We start from the raw sequence: 19,778 nt of genomic DNA on the forward strand, positions 1-19,778 counted from the left end.
ATTTCAATTTTCTGGGTTTTTTTTTTTTTTTCTTATCTAGCCCAAAAAGTGGCTCCTTTCTATGAGGAATGGTGGTTCCTGGTCGTGGTGGCTCTAGTGGGACTCATCTTCATTCTGCTGCTAGTTTTCATCCTCATTATCAGAGGACAGAGCAAGAAGTATGCAAAAAAGTCTGAATCAGGTGAGTACACACAGTTGTGCAGCTAAGTGGAACGTTTAACTATCATGGAAGTTTGTATTTCGCTTCCAGCCTGGTGGCATGGAGGGCATAGGAATCTGATAACTTGCCTTTTTTAAATAAAAGAGTAAAACTTATTACAGGGATTTTATTATTATTATATTACTTTTGAAATACTGAGCAGAGAAATTGAGTTCACTTTGTTTTGTAGAGGGGTGAATTCTGCTTTTGAATGAATCAGGTCACTGACTGGGTTGCAGGGGAATAAAAAGCAGAGAAAGAGAGAAAGGAAGCAGGAACGGGGGGCATACTTGTCCATTCAGAGCAGCTCTGACATCAGCGGGTATTTCCCTCAGCTCAGCACTTTTGCCAGAGCTGTTTAACTGCCAGGCAGGGGAGGGGTGGGGTCCCTGTGGGTCACTGCCCATCTTTCTGACTGATGGAGAGAAAACAAGAGGTTCCTTCTCATTCCAGCACAAAGACACTCTCAAAGCCTCCATATCCTCCTCTAGGAATCTGGCCCGGGCCACTGGACCGACCGAATGCTATTTCTTTTTCTCTGTGTTGGCATAACCACCAATTGACCTTTAGTACCCTCGAGCAACCATGCACGTCCTTGCCTGGCTGTGGCCACCTGTAGGATGACTGAAAGTGTTTCTAACCTATAACATGGTGAGAAATAGTCTCGAAAAATTAATCTTATATAGAAACCATCCTGTTTATATTGTTTAATATAGTAAAATCATGACACTTAAAGTCAAAGTTAAACATTTATGCCAATTATGAGTTTAGCTCAGTCATTGGTTATAGATTATGAATGTGCTTCTTTATATGCAGAATTAACAATAATGCTGCGGCTGATCTAAATTTATAGTATTGGTAAATACCAAAATCTTTTTTTTATGCTTTTTTTAATAATAATAATGGATTGGATTTATATAGCGCTTTTCAAGGCACCCAAAGCGCTTTACAATGCCACTATTCATTCACTCTCGCATTCACACACTGGTGGAGGCAAGCTACGGTTGTAGCCACAGCTGCCCTGGGGCAGACTGACAGAAGCGAGGCTGCCATATCGCGCCATTGGCCCCTCTGGCCAACACCAGTAGGCGGTAGGGTAAAGTGTCTTGCCTAAGGACACAACGACCAGGACAGAGAGCCCGGGGATTGAACCGGCGACCTTCCGGTTACAGATACGCTTCCCAACCCCCTGAGCCACGGTCGCCCATTTTAACCATCATTATCTGCAAGGTCTTTAACTGAAATTATATTTAATTTAATGCGAAAAAATAATTATTGTTGTTATCCATGAATTTTCAAATGCAATGTCTTTTTCCAACAGAGCTGGAAAAATAGTAAAGCACATTATTCATTGTTGATTCAGATGCCAAATTGCATTTTTTTACTTGCATTCCTGAACAGAAAAAAACTTGTTTTGGTTTTTGAATCTTATGCTTGATTAATTTCTGACTTATTGGAGAGGTGCAGAGCCTGGCGCTCAAGTTTAGGTATAAAAACAGATGTGTAAAATATTTATTTTTCTCTGCTTTTATGATAGGTGGTTTAATAAATATGTTAAGCCCTGTCCATGTAATTTATACTAAATTTGTGTTGCTATATTCTAAGGGAATTTCCACTGACATGCCCTGCAAACCTGCCGAATTTCTCATTTTCATTCACATGTTTTTTGGACACTTGAAAATCTACATCGCTTGACTTGACGCTTGTTAGGAAAAAGTTTACTTTACTGTTGAGGATTAGTTTGTAAGAATTATTACAGCTCTTGGAGCTGTCTGTCTAATAAAAAGCTAAAGTCTAAAATGGTTGGAATACCTAACAAAGACTGGAAACAGGGAATCAGCTAGCTGTATGAGGGAAAACACAATCCACCAACTAGCACTTCTGAACCTCATTAATTAACATCCCAAGCTAGCTAATCCCAGGGTATCTAAGTTAATCAGCTCCTGGCTCCAGTTACATATTTTGTTTTATTGATCATTTCTTCTTATGCTTGGCTAGAAAGTGAAGAAGTGTATTTTTTACAAAATTGTGAGTTATTGCTGCAAGTCATAAATATGAATACTACTACAGTGGGGGAAAAAATTATCTGATCCTTGCTGAATTTCTATGTTTGCTCACTTACAAAGAAATGGACGATCTCTATTTCTTTGTTTGATTTTAATGGAGTGACAAAAACCCATAAAAAACATATCATAAAAATTATACATTGATTTAGATGTATGTGTGAAATCAGTATTTGGTTATCAAGGAAAACACAACTTGGTGGAGAAACCCAAGCAGTAAGTAAGATGTTTTTTGGAGATGGTCACCGGGTTTTAACACGTTTCTGGAGGGACTTTGGCCTACTTCGCTATACTCAAACTCTCTAAATCCCGTCGTTTTCTTGGCTGCTACTTGGCTTCAGCAACAGATTTTCAAGAGGATTGAGATCTGGAGACTGTCTAGGCCACTCCATGGCCTTAACGTACTTCTCCTTTAGCCACTGATCTGTTCCTCTGTTTGGTCTTGGCCATGGTGGTGGAGAGGTTGGAATGGAAGAAAATATTCTCTGGACAGCCGTGCTTTATACACATAACAAGTTGAGATCAGTATCTATAATTGATTGATTGATTATAATCTGCGTGCCACATGAGCACACAGGCAGTCTGTCCCCTAGGGATCATACACTTAATTCACTCAATCACAAATCAGTTTATAACTGTTATGTAGAGTTTTTTCTGGATTTCTGGCTGATATTCTGTTTCTCGCTAAAATTAGAGACTGTATGTTTCTTTGTAAGTGAAAAAACTTACAAATTCAGTAGGGAATCAAATAATAGCTCCCCCCGCTGTATTTACTTCAACAATTTGAACCTTTAAAATAAACACAATGACATCTGACAGCATGACTGATGAAGTAAAAGCCTATGTGATAAAAAAGTGTAGACAGCTTTGGGAATAAAATGTTATTTCAGTATTGAGAATTTAAAGGAAAACAAAGATCAAGTAGTTCCATCAGTTTTCCCAGACACTAACCTGCCTGTCCATCTGGCCTGTGGTCACACAGTGTCTCTGTACGTGTGTCCAGGTAACAACTCCAACTGTAACGCTCTCACCCACGGTGATATGGTCAGCCTGGACGAAGGACGTTTCCCAGCTCTGGAACTTAACAATCGACGGCTGTCTGTAAAGAACTCTTTCTGCCGGAAGAACGGCGTCTACACCAGGTGAGTGAGCAACACATTTCCAAGAAAAAATTCATGTTCCGATAATATTTAAAAGAAAAGCTTAATTTAATGTCCAAATGAAACAGCCATACGGTGAAAATAATTGGGTAATCTGTGGAAGCTATACCTCATGCCTGAAAACACTTTCAGCTCTGTTGAAAAAAAAAAAAATACTCTTGACAACTCAAACGCACTCCTTCCGCTATCTAAAAGCAGCATATAAAGAGACTCACTGCAGCCTCTCTTAATGAGCTTCTGTATTTCTGTGAATTCCCAGCAACGCTGGTCTTGAGGCCATGGCCTTGTTTTAAAACCAATCACTGTGACTGACACCTGTGCTGAGAATACTGCACGAACTAAGTCATAAGTCCAGGTTTAGATGTGACTGCACACTTTGTGTTAGCTCATTAAAACCTGTTTATTCTGCATATAAGATGTGGATTTATAGACGGCTGCTTTCATGTTGTTTATGAACAGACTGTCAGTTATGTCATGTGGATATTACTATCCTTTGAGTGAAAAGAATGCAAATGAGACAAATGCATTCTCTGACTGTTTCTATATAGGTAAAGTAAGCTGGAGAAATATGTTTGGTTGTGTCTTTCTATGAGTATATGTGTGTGTGTGTGTAACCTTGAGGACAGATCAAAGCAGGCACAGGTCTTTGAGATGCTTCCAGGCAGCTTCCTACTACTATGTCTCTGACTTGAAGGGGGAGGCTCAGAGGGAAAGAATGCACAGATGTACAGTCAGCACTCTTTGAACTCAGCCCATAGCGAAGGAAACCAAATCCCAACACCTGAGTCTCCGATTATAGATTAATGCCACATCTTGATCTCTGGTCTCTGAATACCAAAGACAGGATGAAGTTCTTTTGCGTTATACCAGGATCAGAAATCAAACACGTTCCTAATCCTGCTGTATTCATTTTAATTCAGAACTGTGTCAGACAGCAAATGCCATTTGAAGCTGATCCTCACAGAGATTTTCTCTATGTGGAGATTATTTGTTCAGAGTTTAATACAAGGGCCAATATGTCTGGTGGAGAATCACAACGCACAGGGATTTCAGTACTGTTGGACACCGATGACTTAATCTGCCCCGCTTAAACTTTAAGTGTACCTTTTTCCTGTAAGGAGATCAAAATAGATAAACACATCAATCTGGTAAAATATAAAGAATTTAGATAAAGTGTGGTATATATATATATATATATATATATATATATATATATATATGGCAGTAGTAATGAGTGCACACTAATAGCACATAAACGGCATGCTATCAAACCAAAGAACTCTAAATGTGTCTCAGGTTTGGCATTCAAGTTCTTCTATGATCAAGAGGGAAGGATTAAGAGTGCAATCCCTTCTTGGCTTTGTAGTAGCGTCTTTTTGTTTTTTGAAACCAACTTTGACACTGGTTGTGGGTTTAAAGAGGTCTCAGCGATGTAATTCAGTGTAGATTAACATGGTTTTAAACACTCTTGAGTGACAAAGCTTCCGAACACTTCAGACATGTTAATGAGTCCCTTCAGGCGATCGTAGCAAGAGAGCCTGGTAATGAGTAAAGACCAGGGGGCAGATTTGATTTCACCCTCTGGTTCTCATTCCTTACCTGACGTGCTGCTGCTGACTGAATTTTGCTGTGAGAGGATTAAGTGGACCCTTCTCCGTCCAAATGAGAGAGCTGATAAATAATGTACGCCTCATTCAACAGTGTATGCGAGTCAAGGAGAAGGGGGTGAAAGTGGGCTGAGATTCCTCAGTGTTTTAAAACGGGCAGTTTATCATAATATCCCAGTAGGCTCGCAATAGCTGTTCTTCACTTTGGCTCGATTCTTTGTTTGGCTGTGTTAGGAGGGGGCTCGCTAAGAGGACTGCAGAGGAATGCAAGTTGCTGAAGGTTACTTTGTGGAGTCCTTCTGGGGATAAGTGCAGATAAAAAATTCAGACCTGTGATTATGGAAAAATTATACTCCTGGGGGAAATTTCCTCTGTCATTAACTTAAAAATCCACTAACATTTACAGTGATGCAAAGCGTTGTTGTTAAACGGATCACTAAAGGATGCTGGAGAATTGGGGAAAAATATAGCTTGTTATTGCATTATTTATATTTCTGTATTGGTGATACTCAGTTTAATTTTTTTTATATAAGATGGAGTTATATAAAAGAACGCATAAAAAATACATAAAAAAACACAACAACATACTAAGAGGGGTAGTAGAAGTAGGTCGATTGCATTTACATTAATAGGTGAAAACAGTAGACATGCTGTGTACAAATGTAGCGACCCTCCTCCAAGGGCGCTCCTCCAATACTCAAATGTATATAAATGAATATAGAAATGTGCATAGAAAAAAATAAATATTCAATATGGCAGCCCTGGCAGAGTCCAGCTCCCACCAGGAATGGATCTTGCTGCAGTTGCACAAGAACTGGATGATCTGTACAACTGCACCAGTGGGCCAGTCGCCCTATCCTCCTGAAGCACCTCCTACAGGATGTTCCAGGAGACATGGTCAAATCCCTTCTCCAGGTCCACAAAACACATGCAGACTGTTTGGGCAAACTTCCCCTCAAATTACCTCAAGAGAGTAAATAACTGATCCAATTCCTTTAGCCAGATTCACCAGCTTAGGATCAAACTGCAGGGACCTCTGCCCTTTACTGCTGCCTGATCCACAAGCTTAATAAACTAATTGAAACTCAAGGGAAAAACAAGGGCGAGAGAGTACGTTTTCACTTGGAATTTGAAAACTGTTCGTGAGGTAGATGATGTAAATTTAGGAGGGAGGCGGAAATGTGACTGGTTTGATCTTTGAGTCAAATTTAAGAAAGGAATAAAAGATGACACCGAGATTGTTGTTTTCTCTAAGATTTAGAATAGTATGCCTGAGGCTTAAGAGTTGAAGAGGTAATGCAAAGTGTGACTACCTGTCGATGAGTGGGATGGATTGCTAAAATTTCTAAATTTATTTTCATTAAGTGTCAGGAAAGGAGACAGGTTTTAAACTTAGCTAGACAGGAAGTTGATGCCTGGTTTAGGAGGTAGGTATATGTGAGTATGGTAAATGGCCTGTATTTGTATAGCGCTTTACTCCTATCATTATCATCATATACAGGCTAAGCAACTTTTGTTTTGTTTTAAATATAGACCCGAGTGGAAGCATTGAAAATAAATACAAAATTGGGACCAGAATGGAACCCTAAGGTATGTCAGAGGTGAAGGGGGCAATGTTAGAAGAGTAACTGCTCTGACAAAAAAACACCTTTGAGTCAAATAAGACTTGAGCCAATTCAGGGCAATGTTCAATTCAATTCTATTTTATTTATACAGCGCCAAATCACAACAACAGTCCCCTCAAGGTGCTTTATATTGTAAGGTAGACCCTACAATAATACATACAGATCACATGACCCCCTATGAGCAAGCACTTTGGCAACAGTGGGAAGGAAAAACACCCTTTTAACAGGAAGAAACCTCCGGCAGAACCAGGGTGGGATGGCCATCTGCTGCGACTGGCAGATGGATGCCGCGACCAATGTGAATAAAATGATATTAAAAACACTGGAATACTGTGTCTAAAATACTGAATACCACAAATACTGATACATTGCTCAAGACATGGTCCACCAAGCACTGAACCACTACGGCCCCTTCAGTGAGTTGTGGACCCACAGTATGATGGGCTTTTGGGTTATGCTGGGCCATCCCCAACAGATGGGTGGGTGGATAAAAATGCTCAAAACAGTCACATATGATAAGTACGTGGTAAATAATTTTAAGCATTTTTTATTATTTTGTTATAGGTTCCTTTTTAACACACATTGATTTGTTGTAACCCCATGAAGTCGTCCACGCAGACACTTCTCTACATGGTCCCAGCTACATATGTCCTTTAAGCAGAATCCAAGCCAATTAGAAAATATAAAAACAACCACTCATCTGTAGCGTCAAAATTCATCTGTATATATGCAAGGGGATATAAGATATAATCTAAGATTCTCAGTCATGTAGAAAGAACACACGAATTAGAAAAACTAGAAAAAAAGCTCATCGTATAGGAGAACTCCATTGTACATGTTTCAATTTTCTAAAGTTAAGTGAATTAACTTTAGTTTAACTCTAGGAGTGTAATTGAGTTAGAGCTTGCTTTGTGATTTCCCAGTGGAGTTTTCCATTTCGTCCACACTGCACTCAAAGTACCAGCCCTGTGAAAACTGCTGGAATTTACCCGCAACATTTTTGAAATGCTCTCCAAATATATTTATATGGAAAATGCTTATGCAAATGCACTTTCAATGTGTGGAGCGGCTGTGTGCGCACTCCAGCAGCTCCGCTGGCAGCGACTGCCGGCCGACGCTGTGGCCTGGAAAGTCAACAGGAGTCAGTATGTCCAAGTAGTCTCCGCCAAACCAGCACCAATCAGCAGAAACAGATGGGTGTTTATTTAGGAGGACTAGGAACAGTGGAAAATGTGGAGGAGATTAGGAACCAAGAGCTTTTTTATTACTCTCATATTTACTGAAAACACCCCTGACAGAAGCACACCATTTTAGGGAATGCTTTTTTCCAACTATTTCACGTTTTTCCCATTCCATCTTTCTTTCAGTTTTCAGGTTCATTGAACACCTTGTCCCTATCCTCCCTTCCCCCACACTTTAATGATCCTCCCTTTCCTCGGCCACCTCTCTTTAAGCTTCTATCTGAATTCCAAATGTGATAACCTAAGTATGCGCACTGACACATTAATCCATGCCATCATTTTGTGTAGCGTGCAATAACATTTACCCGAGCAAAGCCTGAGGCTGCAATTTGTTTGATGACCCCTTGAGTTCAGTTTATAATTTAGTCACAAGAGCCTAGTGGTTTGACATTCCACAGCCCACAGTGAGGACTGAATCAAGGAAATTATTCACTGCAGAAGAGACAGGCTGTAAGCAGCCATCTCATGAGTGTCCCATGATTCTCATCTAGTTGCCCTCCTACACACACTGAAAGAGAGAACACATGTGAGCTTGACAGGAAGCCCAAACTGTAGTGTCTCAGACATTAGAGAGAACATCTAGAGTCGCTGCATTTGCTTGTTTATCAAAAATTGTATTTATTACAATTTCTAATTTTAAAGAAACAAATCTATACAAAGAATAAGTAATAAGACAGTTAACCCAGGTTTTAATAGACCGGGAGTATTTTTTAAGTTATTTAAGCTATTTATTGGAATAGAGCAGCAGAGAGATGACACGAAAGCTGGGAGAAAACAGTCTTGTGGTCGATTTGAAACAACCTGATTTATTCCAAAAGGTTTTGTTTTTGAAAAGCCTGGGGTTTTTTTGTTAAGCTTGACAACCAGTTTGAATCAAACTAATTGTGTGCATTTACTCTTTGATCAGGTCTCCTCCCAGGCCCAGCCCAGGCAGTCTTCACTATTCGGACGAGGATGTCAGCACCAAGTACAACGACCTGATCCCTGCAGAGAGCAGCAGCCTGACTGAAAAACCCTCAGAAATCTCAGACTCACAGGTGCAATAGCATTATATTGTTTTACACTGCATCTTCCCTACTGTCTGCATTAAGTAGTATTTCAGTCCTGTTTGTACCTGTGTACGTGTACCCACCGTCATCTCCTCGAATTCCTCTGGAATTCAGCTTTGCATTGTCAGCTGTTCTGTGGTTTTTTGCCTGTTCATGCTGGTGTCCTTTCTGTGTCACCCATCTCAATGTGTTTGGCCTGCAGAGGTCATAAGCTACAGCTACAGTAATGCACATGGCGAGATGAGAGATTAATGACTCTGCTTACTGGTGGCAAAGCAGTTTTTAGACCAGGCAGTAACCTGTGGAGAATGTCACTCTACAGACATCCACCTGAGATCTAGGTCACTGCACTCAGCCACAGCACTCCTTATGTAAGGCAGCGAGAGGGCATGCACTCTGCAAAATTTATTTTACAGCTTGCTACGTAGTAAAAATTGCCTCTCCAGACAGATAGTTTATCCAATTTTCCTTTTCAGCAAGTCAGATCAGAGTTAGTTAAATTGATCGCTATGGAAAAAAAGAGCACTGTATTGGATCTTGATAGTTAAAACGCGATCATAATTTTGAGTCTGTTTGAAGTTTTAAAGTCTTCTGTTCGGACTGATAGATTATTTAAAAACTGATGTCAGAATGTCTGACTTGCGGCCTTTGTGCCGAGCCAAACTGCTTTTACCCAGCGCGTGTGATCAATAAATTGTGCCCTTCTGTCTGTCTGCATCTGTCTTTCTATTGATCAGCGTGTGCCATCTTGGCTTTTGTCTATTCTCATTCTCACCCTTTTAACCAAATTAAATTTCTTCTGTCTGGTCTTATGTGCGTATACACTATGCTGTTGCTGTTTTCGTTTATATCACATCCTCTCTGTGGTTTTTGTGATTCATCTTGCAATCTGCAGTCTGGTTCGGAGCCTTGCAAGATAAAAGCATCAGGGGAAAGTAGTCTGGAATTCCCTTGCTATCAGGCTTCCTTCAGTTTTTTTTCTTTCATCTGGGAATTCTTTACTCTCTGCATTTTCCCAAATTATCTTTCAGATAAATAAGTCTGTAGTGTGAATTCCAAAAGCCAGAAATCTCTCCCCACCTCGCTTTATCGGGACCTAAGTCATGCTTCCAGATCAAATAGAAATCTCTCTACAATGAAGTGCTACAGACAGGACCTTTCACAGCACCATAACATCCCCTCAAATGAAGCATTTCAACATTTCAACGCCTGTCTGACATATCTACTATTCACACTTGTGCATTGTCAAGCATGGCCCTAATGCGGTTACTGCCCCCCTTGGATGACGACACTTGTCTGCTGCCACTCTGCACATTCGAGGGGTCGATGTTGGCTTTGATGGAGTGAAATGCACAGAGCCTTTCTGTTAGCCCAAGGCTCCTCTGCCATGCTCCTGACAGACCACCGTATCAGCACCAGTGGTGCTCAAAAAATCTAGGAATGTTCTTTGAAGTTTTATTGAGCAGATAACTCATAGCTATCAGTATGACATTGTGCTGTCTGTCCTCCTTAATCCCCACGGCCTCCCCCAGCAGGTATAAGTTCACTATTGTGCTCCTCGTGAAGAGGGGATTTGGAGAAAGCCAACAGTGACTTGGCAAGGCAACAGGGTCACCATTACTGTTCTGCTCCCCTGCAGGTAGAGACCTATTGACTTCCCTCTTTCCTTTAGAGTGTAGGTTTTCTCGCTTTCCAAGGTTGTCTCTGTGGCAATGTCTTTGTGTGTAATTTAAAGCCGAAACCAGTTAAAGGCAAATGACCTCGTCTCTGAGTCATATTATAGATTATGTTTACTCTGCAGAGTGGCATTCCATGGGAGAGAGATGAAAATGTCGGCGTTCTCTCACATACTTTTTCTTTCAGACTTTACCGCTCTCTTTCTCCATCCTAACACTCGCTGCCTCTGTGGTTACTGCAGCTTTTTTTGGCTGAGACTCAACCGAGAATATTATCTGTAATGTTTGGATTGTCACTAATGACAACACGCTAATTTTGACCAGCCCCGTTTAAAGTTTCATGTCATAACCCAGAATAAAGTTCAGTTGCGACCGCAAATAAATAAGAGTTGATATTAATAGCTTTTTGGCTTGTGTACAAAACAGAGGTTATTGGAAAGACGCAGACATTTATATTGGCTGGATGGGATGAAGCGCATGTAAAATGAGCATTAAACTGACATGCTTCCTTAAACTAGGCATCACTTTTAAAGGGAAAAATCTGAATAAATGCACATGCTTCCATTATGCATTTCATCTTTCTGGGGCAGCTCTAATTATCAATAAGATTTTAAATTTCTCTGAATATAATTGTTCTGATTAAGCAATATGAAGTTCCCTAGTTGGAGACTGGAACTACAAAGGAGGCTTAGGCCTCGCCTTGATGGTGGCAGTATGCAACTTTGCTTTGATAAAGCTGGTATTTTAGTGCTAGCAAAAGCGTCCCATCTTCCCCTTTCCAATTTCCTGCACAGCTTTTGCTAAAAGCTCATAATGATATATGTGCTGTGAATGTGCAGGGATTTCGAGTCCCCTCCAGCCCCATATACACTGCCATTGTCTTTATCTCAAAGGACTCCTGCTGTGTTCACTTCATCAATAAGAGTGACTTAGACAGCATCCCCTTTCTCCCCCTCCTCTTTGCAATAATCCATAACAAGAGGACAAAGGACCGACTGTTGGGGTATGCATCAATTTTGGGGGGGGGATGGGGTTGGGACCTTGCTTAGCAGAGAATTTATTTACAAAGTGCAGTAATTAATTCAAAGCGCTTTTAACATGACTGTAAGTCTATGTCATTTCTGGAGCAACACATCCAGATAAAAAGGGGAATGATTCAGACGGTGGCAAACACAGAGATGACAGCAAGCTCATTTTCAGCAAGTCGATGTCAAATTTCAAATAGATTGTCTGAACGCCTACATGGTTTGTTGATGATGACCAATCTATCTCCAAGAAACTGTAATTCTGACCCATGATTGATGCACATCTTTGTCATGTTTTTTCTCAATTTTATTCCCTCCTCTCCTTTGTTGTTTTCCCTCTTCTTTGCTAGCAACTGTAAACAGGACCACAAGGCAACTTTATTACGCTGATGATAAAATAAAGTACTGTCAAGAGGTTTCGCTAGTTAATTGGATAGATGTCTTAATCTCTTTCACCGCCTAATTTAACATTGAAATGCTGAAAAAATGCTTAATAATTGACACAGGCAGGCTGGTATGTGTCTGTCTTACACATATCCTTGCATAAATGAGACGGTTAGTCCCTCGAGGCTGAGGTGCAATGCTGCATTTCATGCCTAAAGTCTGTTTCTGTCACAGCATTCAGCTCTAGTAATTAGCTTGTAATGAGTTGAAATAAGGAGCTGTATCAAGGGCTGCGCGGCCCCAGAGGCAAATTGTTAAGCATCTTTACTTTAGGTTACTCAATTGCATCCGTGTGTTATTTCTGTTAAATATTGGTGATAAACCAAAAGCAAAGGCAGACAGATTGGAGCACTGTACTTGTAAGCAGAACAATTTAACAGTCACAACATCTGTTGCACACACTCGAAAATTGTGTCGGAGCAGGCAGGAGGATGCAATTCCCTGTGTCAACACTTGGTCTACAGTCACGCTTTCCCGTTGCCACACACAGCTAGAGTGGTTTTTCATCTCTCAATGCTGGCTTAATTCTTTTAGAGTGAAGTAATGCCACTTGAAGTGCCTCAGTGTGACTTGCTGGTCCACTGTGAATGGATGTGTTTATTGTGTTGCTGTGCTGCTAAATAGACTGGTATGAATAGAATGCTTCTCAGACCTAAGTGTTTTAAGTGTTTACAACTGGGTGACAATATTGCAAACAAAAACACAAATACTGAGCCATCCCACACTCTGGCTCTCCTTTATTGAGAGGAAAAACGATAAAGAAGAAAGGGGGGGAAAGGAGGTATGTTAAGGGGAACGTGGCTTGTGCAGTATCTGCCTTTGATTAATTCGTGAGGAAAAAAAACAGGATACTTTCTTTTAAAGAGAATCAAAATGTAGGATTGTTTTTCCTATAATTCAGCACTCAAAAGTTTCTGTTTGGACTTTTATAAACTCTGCTGACATGGAGAAAACAACAGCTTTTATATAGGGGTTTGACATAGGCATGAACCAGGAGGCACAGGGAAATCTGAGACAACTGCCATATGTATGACATATGTGCTGTGCAATATCCAGCGAGAGATCTGTTCTTTGAGTGTGCGCCAACAGCAATGTTTCTGTACATGATTATGAAAGGCCCGAGAGAGCAAGAAATTTCTGAAACGCTCACGATTATCAGCACCCTCTCGGTGGTATACCACTTTGAAGAGAACGGGCTTTTGTTATGCACCTATTGCATGCTTATAAGAGCGTCTTTGGGAAATTATCCAGTGACATTTTTGGCACAGTCAACTGTGCATATGTTCATTGTGGCAAGGTGATTAATCAGACGCTGCCTGGCCGATTGGCAGTTTGCTTTCATGGCAATTAGATTACCATGAGCGGTCCCTGCTGAGCGTTCAGTGATCACGTTCCTTTTTGTTTGATGCATGGAATGTTTCTTGACGTGAATACAATAGTGCTTCTAGCTCAACCTGCAGCAAGGTGGAAGGTCACTGGTGAGAATGTGCTGAGAACTATTATTTCTTTACACATAGCAAGAATGGAATTCAGACTGAGTTAAAAATGTGAAGAAAAATAACTTTAACAATGCTTCAGTGCTCTCAATATACTCTTAAAGTTGATGGTGGTGTTGGAAAATACACTGCACAATGCAAAACTGTGTTTTTATTTCATCCTTTTACCTTTTCATACCATTCGCACAGAATGGCACAAAGGCTGTATTTCTGCATTTATTTATACATATTGTGGCATTATCACCATCATGACTCGGCCATTTGAATCATTCTGTTATGGTGATGTACTGTAAAACCCATTGTTTTGTTCACCCATAGGAGGCGCTGGTGTTTTCATATGGAACAGGTGGCCTACATACACTTCCACTGCATTTGGTGAGGTTCCTGTGGCTGCCTGCTTTGAATGTTATATAGCCCTATAGGAGACTGGTTCCAATTGGTAGCCCCCATCCAATCCTTTCCCTCAGATTCCTCTTACATGTTAGGTTTTATATGCCACACTGTGTAACACAACACCGAGCCCTGTCTTGCTGACGTGGTGTGGTCAAGGTCTTAGATCCTGAACATATAGATCTGCTTATTGGTTAAAGTCCCGAAGACAAATTGACCTTCGCCATCTCGTGTTGACGGTTTTCTTGTGCACGTTTCAGTAGCAAGTCATCCTTCATGCTTTGACCATCTTTGACCATTTTGTCCGTCTGTACTTGTGCCGTGTTGTAAATGTAAGTGTTTGCATGTGTTTGCTTTTTAGACAGCTGTGGCTGTAAATTGATGCCTTAGAATAACACAATAACTTCATGTTCATTTTCATTCTAGCCTCAACATCTTTAACTGCTACACATGGAAACACTACAGAGTCACACCATACTCACAACAATAAACCGCTGTCTCTTCTTTTTTTTGGCTTCTCAGGGCAGCGACAGTGAGTATGAGGTGGACCCTAACCGTCAGAAGACCCACTCCTTCGTTAACCACTACATAAGCGATCCTACCTACTACAACTCCTGGCGGCGCCAACAGAAAGGCATATCCCGGGCGCAGGCCTACAGCTACACAGAGTCAGAGTCAGGAGAGCCGGATCACTGCGCCCCACCACCGCTGCCCCCTCTACCTCCACTGCCACCCCAGCTGAGTTCACCAAGCCCTCAGCCTCAGCAGGCTCAGGGCCAGCCCCAGGGCCAAGGCAGCCTCTTTAGACCCAAAGGTAGCCGGACTCCCACCCCCTCCCAGCAGAGCTCCAACCCTCCGAGCCAGCACAGCACCTTGTACAGGCCCCCCAGCAGTCTAGCCCCTGGCTCACGGGCCCCTATTGCTGGCTTTTCCTCTTTTGTGTGAAAAATACTGAGGACATAGAAACTTCTGAAAATACCTACCCAACTTGTGTTGAAGAAGAACATAGCATTGCAGTCAGCCCAATCAAGTCGCTCACTCTTTATTTTCATCATCAGTTTATTTTTCATAACTTACATGTTATTTCTTTTAGTGAGCTTGGATGTATCAAAAACATTCTGATACTTTTTGAGGCGTTTTTTTGTCTAATGTGTGATAATGTGCCAGTGTAAACTTTGGTTTCGCTCACCGGCTGATCAAAACAAAAAAAAGGTCTCCGCAACATCTATTCACTTTTATTTTGTTTGTTGAAATACTTGCATGGCTTTATCATTTATTTCCTTCTTTTTACTTTTTTAAACTCATTCAGCGGTAATATCTGATTCTGTACAAAGTCACTAGAATCTTTGAAAACACACACACACACACACACACACACACACACACACACATAAATATATATATATACATATATATAAATATTCTATAGTAGACATGCCTAGAAGACAAAATCAAGTCATTGCTGACTCTACTTTGACGAAGACTGATATGACAATATGATGGAGCCATATTGTGGAAGTTAAAGAACAATTATTTGTTTGGACTGGATGTAAAAACAAAAAGCTGCCAGCGTAAAGGTGGAATTTATGCCAAATCGAAGACATTTAATGTGCTGGTTGTGAGAGTTTTAAAATGACATTGAAGAAGCAATCATGGATTTCAATGGAAAAACTCTCTGGCCTATAACATACACATACATAAAAAAAAAAAGTCAGACAGCATTTGGCCATAGTAGTAGGTCAAATGTCAGTGACTGCGGCGTGCCTGAAGGATCCTGCAGATATATGAAACGAGTGTATATCTGTTTAAATGGAAGTGTTTAAGTCTGTTTTTTGTGAGTGTGTTACAGTGGATCGAAGATGCCTTGATAGAGAAACACATATTTATGATCTCTGGCACCAATTGTGAATGGACTGTTGATGGTGCCCCAAGACTTTGGCATCGTGTTGCCTCATGTGGGCCGGGAATCAGTTTGCATACAAAACCCATATCTCATATTTCACTTTTTGCTGGCTCACATAAACACTCACGAGTCCAATTCTACTGAAATGCTTTGGAATCCAACTTAAGAGGTGAAGTCTCAAAACTGTCATCAGGAACTGTTATAAGGGAGCGCAGCTGCTACTTCTACAGTGTGATTTTGATAAGAGACCAAGAGGATTCCCACCACCCCCCCTGTTTTCTTCCCTGCTGAGATAACTTTTCGCTGTCACTGATCACTATTGCTGGGCAGCGCCGAGCCTGCACCAAGAGATGATGTCATTGAATTGCCTCACCTCTTTTCCTTTTATGTAAACAACCACTCTGTAATATTCAGGTGTGACTGTATTGTCCCAGATGCAATTACGTGTGCGCGCGCGTGCATGTGTGTGTGCACGTGGTCACTCTTCTCGTGTGTAAGCTTACAGATCATTCACTTTATGTCTGTTTATAAAGAGATTGTTCTGCAGCAACTGTAAACCTGCCTGGAGTAACGCCACAGAGGGCTCACGCGGTCCAGCCACCTGCCAGGCGCGCTCATAACGCTATAGTGAAGACTCAGTGGTGTGTTCTTAGTTTTCATAGTTCAAAAAGCAGAAAAAAAAATGTCATCTACTTTTTTTTTTTAATTATTTGTGGGGTGATTTCATTGTACGCAACAAAAGCTTATCATGCAGAATCTGAATGAATATATGATCACAGTACATTTCTGAAATAAATTATTTTTCAATGTTAACCGTTCTGGTATTGAATTGTGAAACGTAAAGGGGAGATGGGAGGAAGGGAATCATGCAAACAGTGGTGTTAAAGGGATATAACCTCCTTCTTATTTAGACTGTGCAGAAAAAAAGGCCTTCGTTCAGAAGCAGTAACTCCAACTTTTGCCACAAACCAGTGCTGCATGACCTCTGTCGCTGTGCCACAGTAATCAGCAGATTTCCATTTTCAGTAGCACCCATCTAATCTGTTTCCTCTGTAAACCTTCTCACGCACTCTAGCACAGTAAATAACATACATGGTGATCACAGTAATCTCTTATGCAGTAATGATACAAGAAAAAATGGAAATGTTACTTCAGCTCTAAGTGTGGGCATAATCAACTGATTTCAACATTATTGAGGACCTATGTGCAAATCATACCACACCCATTGATCACTATCTACTCCATTCCTCTTGTGCCTCTGTTTAAATCTTTCACAATGCCAGTCATTTAGTTGTTGGCTTACTTTCCCAGATCCAGTTAATTGGTTGGTAAACTCTGAATATGCCAGAATATGTGGTAAACACACCAAAACAGCAAATGTTTGAAGACTTTACGTTAACTTTCCAATCTTTGTAGCTTTTAGAATAAAGAAAAAGACTGGACTGATAGACCTCCGAAGCTTCCCTGAGTATCACGCGATGTTGGGCCACATGCTACGTCTAGACATGGTTTCTTCAAACTGGGCATCATGGTTCGTGGAATCACCTGAGTAGTTTTTCTTCAGACACAGAAAGTAGTCCCTTGCTTTCTATTGAAAAAATGGCCATTGTGGCGCTAAACATGACACAAAAATTTCTGCAAAGTGCAGCGAATACTATTTACTGTAACATGTCATAAAAACCTTAAAAAAAACAGAGTGCCCAACGCCAGAAGCACTCTGTTTACAAATGAGTTCTGTAAGCACTTGGGATCTGTCCATGGCTAATTATTTAATTAAATCACATCTAACCTTGTGTTACTCGGGGTAGAAATAAATTGGATCATTGAAGATTCTTTGAAATGCTGTTATCTGGTTACAAAGTCCCATCCTGACTTCTTCAGCTTTCTCCTGGTTTTCAGATAACCACAAGTGAGATAACTCAGTTGGGCCTTTGACCCCTGTGACTATACATTAAGTGATACCCATATCTACTCAGGACATAGGTGATGCACTGAAAATATATGTGCAAACATTATATGCAGTAATACAGAAGCACATGTACAGTGTCAGATGGTGTTAGATGCTAATTGCATCACAGTCAGTCACTTGATCCAATGCTAACCTACTAACCACATAAACATGAGAAGAGAGGAGATTAGATGGGATAGGATTGGACAGGGAATTGGAACAAGAGCGTCCAGAGCACTAATCCCTTTTTTGAAAACACATGGGAAAATTCCCTCCAACAGAAGAATCACAGACAGGAGGTTTTTCACTTGTTGAAATGTTCATTTCCTTCTGTCTCTCTCTTTCTTCTACCCCTCAGGAAATGACTGACAGATAAGAGTGAGTTGGTGGTCCCTTTTTAAAAAGGGAGCCCAAGGTGCTAAATAGCCCTGATGAGTTTGAGAACCCTCAGTTGGAATATTAAAGGATTCAGACAGAAGGTGTAGTTCAAAGGAGTTTTGAAACCCTGAATTTAATTGCCTCATTTGTGAGCATCACTGAGTGTGGCTTGGGGATTTGAAGAGGATATACTGACAGTTGGAGAAAGGATACTAATTTGAGAAATAGGATGTTCCCTCTGTGCTGTTCATAAATGCCTTCCTAATGTATTCTTTGTATCAAGCTTAAATTGTTTTCTGACTTAGTGTACATTATAGGCAAGAGCAGAAAAATGGCCTCAGTCTTTTCTGAAAGACCCTTTTCCCCAGAGAACCCCACTGTTCTCGCAGTTTGAAAAGATGCTAACTTTCCACAGTATGTGGGGAAAGTAAGACTTGGGAATGTGAGGCAGCTAAAAAATTGTGACATAAATTGGTGTCAGGACTCATAGTAGGTCACAATTATTTATATCTCAGTTGAGAGGCTTTTTATGAGAAAAGAGAATACCTTTTGTCCCCATTTACTGTAGTCATTTAGGCTGTGTGCAGTATATAACAAAGAACACAGAGCCACACAAGGAAGCAATAACTGAATAAGGGGCCTGCTTCAGGGAAACCTGCCATCAAAGTGTCATGTTCCTGCCTACCCTCGCTGAAGTTCTGACAGACTTAAACAGAGTATGCCGTAAAACAATACACCACTAATTGGCTCATCATGTTGAAATATAAGCCCTAATGATATTTACAGGTGGGAAAATTAGGCTTTGACAGACAGGTGGGCGTCAGTGGAGAATTAAAGTTCACACCTGAGGCCCAGCTTACTATTGTAACCACACCCACGCACACACACATGCTCATTTGTATGTGGCCTGGATGATTTACACATCAGACATTGTAAATTTGCTTTGTGGGTGTGAAATTAAAGGCCATTTTTAATGTAATCTGGAAATTGTCAGAAATAATTGGAGAAAAGGGCACTATGTCTAACCTAATTACCTCCATGGCTATTATGAGTTAGTGATCATATAAATCAATGTGTCTGGACCTTTAATTATAGTAATAGGCTACTTTTCAGTGCATTTGTTCTAATACTACAAATTAGAAAAGAGAAGAACATTAACTCCTGTTGTAATTGTGTCCACTTGCACTAAGTGCACATTTCTGAAATTTAGCATGTTTGAAACCAATAGCGCTCATTTATGTGGTGCTTCCAGATGTGCTAAAAGGCTAACGTGAGAAAACATACTGATTTAACCATATCAGCATGACCTTTAGTGCATGGTTATTCACCTTCTTCACAAGTTAGATGATATATTGATTCAGTGTCTGTATATGATATATGAAGGTCTATCCACTTTTAACTACTAGTCTATATACGAGCATTTGTAAACGCGAATTTTATCTACATATATATAACGAATAAATGAGTCTAATAAGTTTTTTTTTAAAAAGCTGTTATTTTATGGAGCTAGATATGGGTGCAACATTACAGAACAGCAGATCTCCTTTGTTCAGAACAGCAAGCAAGATTTTATT

General features: G+C 40.5%; 1 protein-coding gene across 2 annotated transcripts in view; it reads left to right on the forward strand.

Annotated features, from left to right (window-relative positions):
* The window catches only part of sdk2b (sidekick cell adhesion molecule 2b), a 277,570-nt gene extending 260,879 nt beyond the window's left edge, over positions 1-16,691 (forward strand). The window contains exons 42-46 of one of the 2 annotated variants that reach the window (XM_087844782.1): positions 41-181; positions 3,245-3,404; positions 8,803-8,932; positions 13,904-13,960; positions 14,498-16,691. In XM_087844782.1, the coding sequence (XP_087700908.1) occupies positions 41-181; positions 3,245-3,404; positions 8,803-8,932; positions 13,904-13,960; positions 14,498-14,920 (911 nt within the window). In that variant the 3' untranslated portion in view covers positions 14,921-16,691. The remainder of the gene's footprint in view (positions 1-40; positions 182-3,244; positions 3,405-8,802; positions 8,933-13,903; positions 13,961-14,497) is intronic. The other variant, XM_006790946.3, reaches the window with a different exon arrangement.
* The last annotated feature ends 3,087 nt before the right edge of the window (positions 16,692-19,778 follow it).

The sequence above is a fragment of the Neolamprologus brichardi genome, chromosome 8, assembly GCF_056152115.1.
Source record: "Neolamprologus brichardi isolate AB-2024 chromosome 8, ASM5615211v1, whole genome shotgun sequence".
In the NCBI taxonomy this organism is placed as follows: domain Eukaryota; kingdom Metazoa; phylum Chordata; class Actinopteri; order Cichliformes; family Cichlidae; genus Neolamprologus; species Neolamprologus brichardi.